Source organism: Aplysia californica, unplaced genomic scaffold (genome assembly GCF_000002075.1).
Source record: "Aplysia californica isolate F4 #8 unplaced genomic scaffold, AplCal3.0 scaffold00722, whole genome shotgun sequence".
Taxonomy (NCBI): domain Eukaryota; kingdom Metazoa; phylum Mollusca; class Gastropoda; order Aplysiida; family Aplysiidae; genus Aplysia; species Aplysia californica.
The window spans coordinates 161,857-170,039 of NW_004797992.1; the positions used below are offsets into that span (position 1 = coordinate 161,857).

Sequence of the window (8,183 nt, forward strand, 5' to 3'; positions counted from 1 at the left end):
TCTCGGAGGGCCCGTGTGCAAGTTGCGCACGTTAAAGATCCCTTGGTGGTCTAAAATCGATAAGAGTAGGCTTCGGCCGCCACCCGGGCAAAATTCAAAATTTCCTGCCAACTGAAAATATTAGGAGTGTCCCGCGCGCTCATATGACCTATGCAGTTGCGAGCGCCGTAAAACACTTTACAAAAACAAAAAAACAAACAATCTAATCTTCTGGCGCACATATGACCTTATGCAGTTGCGAGCGCCGTAAAACCTCTACTAAAACTAACCCTTTGGCACATCTCTTATTTTGGGATCTTATATAACTTAGATGTTTTGTAATTGGACAAAAGCATTGATATAACCATACAACAAGGCGAAACAACAAACATGATTCAATGTTTACCTCTGACATCGACAGCGTAAAGTAACATGCCAGAGAAGGTAAAGTTAGTAAAGTATTGTGGTGTTGTGGTGTAAGTACCGTAAGACTCAAACTAAAACTACAAAAAAAAGAAAGAAAAATCTTTACTTTTCTAGTAGTTCAAAAGTTTGGTAAGAATGTTATGGCGCTCGCAACTACATAATATTGACTGGGGAATCTCGTGGTCTAAATGTTCAATGTTCGCCTCGCATTCAACAGGTCGCAGGTTCGAAACCTGAGATCGACGAGAAATTTTCTAATCTAAAAAACTATTCTCCTTTCATTTCTTTCCCTGCTCTCTAATCATGTTCTGTCGTCCTTATGCATCATTTCACAATCTTTGAGATCATCATTTTCCATCGTCCATCTTCCTCTACGTAATCGACAAGTTCATAATTTCATACATGTATTATGAGCGTTTATTTGTCTTCCTCCAGGAGGTTTCGCGTCTTGTGACACCATCTTCCTCTGCGTAGTCAATAAGGTCATTATGAGCGTGTATTTATGTTTCTCTATCCCCATCTCTCCCCCCTGTGTCTTTCTCCAGGAGGCTTCGCGTCTCTAGACACCATCTTCCTTTACGACCGGGTGTACCAGACGAGTATGTCCACCGTCCTTTTCATCCGGATTCTCCACTTCCTGGCTCCCTTGGCCGTCAACTCCCACCTCTTCGTCATGCGCAAGACGCTATTGAGGTCAAGGTCAGAGCTCGTCAGCCTGGGAATCACACTGGGCGTGTGTCTGGTCAGCTTCTCTGCGTTCTTCTACCTGTTCGAGGGTCCAGTCTTCAAGAATTTTAGGACAAGTATGGTGATATTATGTGTTATGACATGGTGTAATCAGGGGTTTGTCAGTTTTTTAGCATATGGAGTTATTGGTATCATCTTAATGCTTGTTTATTTTTGTCTTCCTTTTGATAAAAAATACCCATTTATCTTGAATAGAAGTCAAGATGTTAGCGATTGGAGGAGGTGGGGGTCACTTGGTGTCAGAGTTTAATTGGCAAGATAATGACCGCCAAAATTGAGTGTCCTTGGAAAAAGCAAATGTACATAATTTATTGTGCTTTTGATCAATGTTTTTCATTTAAAAAACATATAAGGATGTGTTTTTAAAAGGGCATAAAAGTCCTGAGCCAAAGGAAGATAATTCGAAAACGGATTGAAAAAATAAGTTTATTCCATTTCATTATTTTGAGGAGCGCTAAATGTCACCACTATGCCTCACAATTTTGATGCCTCACCTTTGTGAGCTTTGTTCTACAGGAAGAGAAGATGATTGTAAATTTGTTACAACCCAGTCGAGATTATTTTAGTTCATTAACGAGGCCGGCGTCTGTGGTGTAACAGTTAGACGCTTCGCCGTTATAAACAGCGGACCTGAGTTTGATTCCCGTTTGATGAGGATTTATATCTAGTGTCTCAGTCTATCTGTTGCTGGGACGTTGTATCCCTATCAGCCCTGGTTGGCCTGACAGGCAGGGTTGAAGCTGTATGTTAACCCTATCAAAACTTCGTGTTTTACTATCGTATCCATACGACGTGGGGAACTCTGTGCCACCACTTTCCAAAGGGGAAATTAATTTACTCGTTAATCCTATCCGTACGCTTTGCATAGCAGTCTGTCAAAATGATTTTTGAGAAATACTGAAAGTTTCAAAGAGATCTTCGCTCTAGAAATATTCTAAAATGTGAAGAATACAACCTCTGGGGTACAAAATGACCCCAAGCGTAAGGATGGGGTTAAATTATTAACTGAAAGTTTCAAAGAGATCTTTGCAATAGAAGTATTCTAAAATGTGAAGAAGAATGTGAAGTACAAAATGACCCCAGGCGTACGGATAGGGTTAAACTGTTACTAAAACTACCCTCAACCCGTTCCCCACCCACCCTCTCTTCATCTACGTGCCAGTGACAAGCTCACTCACAACATTGTGGACACTTCTGTTGGGCGTGTTGAGATAGAGAGGCAAACAGAGACAGATAGAGATTGACAGACAACCATTTTAATACACAGTCCAACCTGTTGTTACGCGCACATGCATGAGACAATGACCTACACAGACTGGCACTTCTCATTCCCCCCTCACGTTTTTCTTCTCTTTTAAAGACGCCCACCTGTCTTATACAGCCATTTTCTCCTCGACAATGGATGGCTGTCTTATACAAATTAAACAGTATCTCCAGCTATACACATATCTGTATTATTCAGCTCCATTTAGATTGTGCTTCGCTTTCTAGATATTACAATGACCAAGAATTCGGCCAGATTTCGAAAATGGCGTTTGTCGCATTTTGTCATTAAACTGTTCACTGTTCTTCGTACCTCAATTATTCACCTTCTTTCTCTCTCACCAATCCCCCATCCCCCTCCCCCCCCCCCCCCCCCCCATCTGTTTCCCTCTCTCTCGGCATGCACGTGCCAGTGATGAGCTCACTCACAACGTTGTTGACGCTTCTGCTGGGCATGACCAAGTACAGAGACATAAGCTTCACCTCGAGTGAACTTTTCCAGGTACGTGCCGTCCTTTGCATAAAGTGATATTATTTTACGTCTCTGTCGATACAATTTACGTTATTTAGAAAGCAAATTTAGCTGATCTTGCTATTTGAATGTACTTATCCACATTCCTATTCAGAAGAAAAATAAACATGGAAAACAAATCGTGTTAGCTGTACATGGAAAAAAAAAATTAATGTATAGATCTAGATCTAGATTTTTACGAGTTTCCCGGTTTCAAACCTTGTACCAAGTAGTTGAAGAAGTAAATAGTTGATGAAGTTGACAGCTGCTGCTGTCGGATGTTTGTTTTGTATCTTATATTTATTATTGTTGTGGGGGGGGGGGTCATTTTTTTTTTTTTGGGGGGGGCCTTTATTTAGGGGGTGTCTTTTTTTTGGAAGGGGGGAGGGTTCTTTTTATTATTGTTGTTTCAGTTCTTTGTGATTATTGGGTCTCCTTTGTTTTAGTATTTTTGTCATTTTCTAGTCTCTTTTTGCTTCCTTATGTTGTGGCTTATTTGGGTTTTAATACTTTTTTTCTAGTTTTTTGTGAATTGGATGGGGTAGGTGGTTGGTGGGAGATATTGCATACTGGTAAAGTACATAGCATTGAACTATGATAATAAAGCCGTTTTTCTGTAATCCTCAGGGCATTCTCTATCGCATGATGTACGCCTCCTTTAGCATTATCTCTACCATTGTGGTCCTCAACTTTGCCATCAGCATGCTCAACGTTTCTATGGAAACGATAAAAGGCGTTGAGGCCTTCCTGTGCGCTGACAAGTCGAAATCCGATGAATATTTACGGCCCAATGTCAAGGACATGGAGGACGGCAGAGACGAGATTGACAGAGAGTTAGGTGCCTTCGTATGGGAGAAAATTACCTCTATTTTTACGTCCTTGAAAAGGATTAAACAAAAGGATACAGAAAAAGATGAAGGTCAGTAAGACGTGTTTTTGTGGAGAAAGATTATTTTCATATTTTTGTCTGTGAGTCTGTCTGTTTGTCTGTCAGTCTGTCTGTCTATCTCTCTGTCTGTCTGTCTGTCTGTCTGTCTGTCTCTCTCTCTCTCTCTCTCTCTCTCTCTCTCTCTCTCTCTCTCTCTCTCTCCCTTTCTCCCCCTCTCTCTGTCTCTCTCTGTTTCTGTCTCTGTCTCTGTCTCTGTCTCTCTCTCTCTCTCTCTCTCTTTCTCTCTCTCTCTCTCTCTCTCTCTCTCTCTCTCTCTCTCTCTGTCTCTCTCTCTGTACGATCACTAGACTACCAACGCCTCGATTCGGAGATTCCTTCTTGCTAATTGGGAATGGTTTGAATACTCCTGTAACACTGTTAACAAGATTTTTTTCTCATAACTTGCACGAGTCAGAATATGGTCGCTTTTAAGGACAAGCGGGCTAACCCAGATTTCGGGGGCTTCTAGAAATCTTGATCTACACCAAAAGTGGGCATTGTCCTACCTATAGGAGAAGTTTGCTTTCACTGGTGTGTATATTTGTTTGGTTATAGAGAAAACTCTCCTTGTCTTTTAAAGAATATGAGCAAGGGGCAAAAACTTTACCTTCGATTTTCTCAAAACAGCATTTTTCGGGACAGCCCCCTTGTGCTTACAAGCGACCATATATAGCCCAATTGAAAAGCGAGTTTTCAAAACAATGTTTTGCCTTCTTTTGCAAGTTATGAGATATTGACCAGGATAATTAAAAGTGTTTGTATGTACTGGTAAAGCTACTACCAACAGCTCGCAGAGTCAAATAAGCGGGATTTGAAAAATTAAAAAACATCCCCTTTCGTCCCTCAGAAAATCAAGGGAAGGAATGGGGATTAGAACAAATGTCATCTCGCCATTGCTAGATACTCTTATTGCGAACTTGGTTACAAAAGTAACTCGATTTTCATCAAAAGAAGGACTGATTTGAGGTTTCAAAAGCACTCTTCTAATGACCTGGCTTTTCTTTTTCTAGGGCAGCGTGATTTCTACTGAAAGCTGAAGTAGAGTCAGCGACCTTGATAGGCTCTCTGATTTTTCCAGTTGCTACGTTAACTCAGTTGGCATCATGCTGACCTACGGTTCGGATGGCCTGTGTTCGAATCACAGACTGGGTGTTTCTGAACTTGGATCGTTTTGTGGAGTTTCTAAGGCTCTCAACCAATTTGGCTTGGTCCTATTGGAGATGGGCGTTAAATTCAAAAATTCCGCCTCTTAAATCACTTGATAGTGTTGAAAGAGGTGTTAAACGCCTTACATTTAATAAACCTGATTTCCCACCAAATGTTCAAACATCCTAGTGGATGCAAAGGAGAGCCAATAGCTCTGTGGTGTCATTTAGGAATTTGATGCCGTGTTGCGCTTGGGCCATTTGCCTGTAGTTCTTCTTTTTACGTGAAAGGGATTATATTTTATTGAATACCTTACCTCCTCCTTTCTGTGAGGTTACAGTACCCCCCACCCCTAAAAATAGTCCATAGAGGTAGTTATTATATCGAAGAGGCCAACCTTCAAAATGATTATTCTCCTTATTCCTGCCTTTCTCATCGTGGATCAGGGTAAAGGACACGAACAGACACTTTACACTTTCCCTGTCCTGGGCTAGCCTCTCGATAATTATTATTTCATGTCTTCCACCTTTTCCATAGATCACTCTATGTGCCTCTTCTCTATGTTCTACGTGGCCTTCCCCTTGATCTCTTACTCTAAAAAGTGATCGCAGACTGTGTTCAATAGTAGGCCTTACTGTAGAAAATAATCAAATCACTTTGTTTCAGATCCGCAGCCAAGTCCCGAGAGAGCCATCCGGGGTGACGTGGAGAATATGAATATTGCCCAACGGGTGAGTATTTTGAGGATTTATCATTTCGCTTTGTTAAATCTATCTATCTATCTATCTATCTATCTATCTATCTATCTATCTATCTATCTATCTATGCCATTTACCATGTATCTATTATTTTCCTATACGGCAGCCAGTTGTCAAACAGAGAAGGGGTTGTCTTAGACAGGTTGACGTATTGAACAAGCAATGTCATTATAATAGGGCCATTAGAACAGGTTCGACTTCAAAATGGTAAAGTGTGCTCTGATTTCATTTTTATCACGACGCGGTGGAATTAGCGCATGTCGATATTTAAGCATAATATGTTGTTATTGATGTCATCATAAAGCTTGCTTTTATCTTTATAATACGTCAAGGTATAAAACTGTGATTGAAAGAGGTGGGGGCGCCTGGTGTCAGAGATAAAAAAATTAGCTAGGAAATGGCCGTCAAAGTTTGGGGAATTCCAAAGCTTGAGTGTCCTTGGAAATTGCAAATTTGCATTTATAATGCTTTAAATCAATCATTTTCGGTCAAATCCACGTAAAAATCAGTTTTAAATGGACATAAAAGGTGTTGAACTGAGAAAAAAATTCCACAAAAACTACCCAAGGGACGGATTTGAAAAACGTCGGTGTCTATGACTTCATTAAAGTCTAATGGTCGAGTGCCTAATGTCACAGTGATGCCACATGCAGTTGCGAGCGCCGTAAAACTCTTACTAAACTAACTAAATTTAAGAAGCCTCATGCAGTTGCGAGCGCCGTAAAACTCTAACTAAACTAACTAAACTAATGATGCCACACATTAATTTGTTCGTCAACAGTTCGAGGAGATGGTGGAGCGGCTGACGTCATGGGACCCAACGTTACCCACAATGCTCCTGAGGGGAAGCGACACTTCCGACACCGCCACTGAGCATTATCTTCAGAGATGGAAGCGGAAACTGGCTGCAGCCAAGACCAACAGCAGCAGCAGCATCCCCACTCATGTAGAGAACACCAACAAGGGCTCAGCCGGCAAGAATAACAGCACTACTGATGTAATCATCACCCCTTCCTTTGTCAAAAACGACAACATCAGCAACACCAGCACAACCACAATCGCAACCATCATAAACAGTACCAACAACACCATCAACACCACATCCCCTTTAGCAACAGCCAACAACAGCAGCAACAACGTCGTGACCAGCAGCAGCATCATCACCATTACCCCAACATCTTCATCTGAAGGACACCAAAAAATTGGCGGAAAAAACAAACACAGACAGTTGCCGCCAAAATTCCGCTCACTTCCGCCTTTACCTCCTTCCCCGGACGAGCAACAACCACCACCGCCTGTGTCATCAGACGTCTCGGATTCTGTGACTTCTAACTTGTAACACAGAAAAGGAAAAAGGACAGACAGCGCAAACAATTTAATATTGTTGTGATATTTTGTTATAAACTTGACTAATTCGCAGAAGTTTCTTGTTGACTCAGAGTAACGCCTTCATTTCCTTCCAGAAAATTTTCCAGATGATTCCAGGATGGAATTCATGATTTTTTCTAGATAGTGTCAGGGAAGATTTTGTGATTTAATTTGAGGCCGGAATTTTTCTGGAACATTTTCACGATTTTTTCAGAAACATTTTCAAGACTTTTCAGGAATATTTTCAGGAATGAATTCTGGAATTTCCAACGAATTATTTTAAGGACTGGGGTTTTTTTTATTTCAGTAATATTTCAGGAATAGAACTAGTTTCAGGAAAACTTCAAGAATGATTTCGTGAATAGTTTCAGGAACAATTTCAGGATTTTTTCTTAAATGTTATCAGGAAAGATTTCGTGAATGATTTAGGGAATTTTTCTGGAATATTTAGAGAAACGTTTTCAGTAATGATTTCGAGAAAAACTTCAGTCATTTGTTGTTCAGGAATATTAAGATAAACATTTTCAGTAATTGTTTCAGGATTGATTTCTGTAACAGTTTCTGGAACTTTTCAGGGATATTTATAAAAATTTCTTCTTTAAATCCTGTCATACCGGTGTCCAGACAAAGGTGTTCAAGGGTCTAAATAATGTTGAAGGGGACGTAAAACGTATCGACTGCATCAAAATAAAAACGATGCAGTGAGCTCCCTTGAGATGGAGAATCTAGTTTTCGAGCTGGGTTTAGCGCGTCCGCTCAAGGACCGTCCTAGCGAGAATTTTAACCTATCTGAAAGATTTCCTCTCCGACATTGCTTGACATTCTAATGCTGAACGCAATTAGAAGTCACTCGGCTTCAGGTTGTATTTCTTTTGTTTTTTTGTTTCCACCGAGGATTTCTTGGCGTGCAGCGGTTAGGCATCCCGCTGTCACAAGAAGGAGTCCCAAATTCTATTCCTGAGAGAGAAAAAAATGGTATCGAGTATCTCGCTCTTTCTTCCGGGATATACTCTCTCTCTCTCTTCTCTCTCTCTCTCTCTCTCTCTCTCTCACACAC

General features: G+C 40.8%; 1 protein-coding gene across 1 annotated transcript; it reads left to right on the plus strand.

The window, feature by feature from the left end:
• Positions 1-206: 206 nt before the first annotated feature.
• Positions 207-7,106, plus strand: LOC101862142. Its single transcript, XM_005108801.3, has 5 exons — positions 207-1,208; positions 2,829-2,917; positions 3,554-3,845; positions 5,667-5,731; positions 6,540-7,106. Exons 1-5 carry the CDS (start codon positions 908-910, stop codon positions 7,095-7,097), a joined length of 1,305 nt encoding a protein of 434 aa, XP_005108858.2. The 5' UTR covers positions 207-907; the 3' UTR covers positions 7,098-7,106.
• Positions 7,107-8,183: the final 1,077 nt, after the last annotated feature.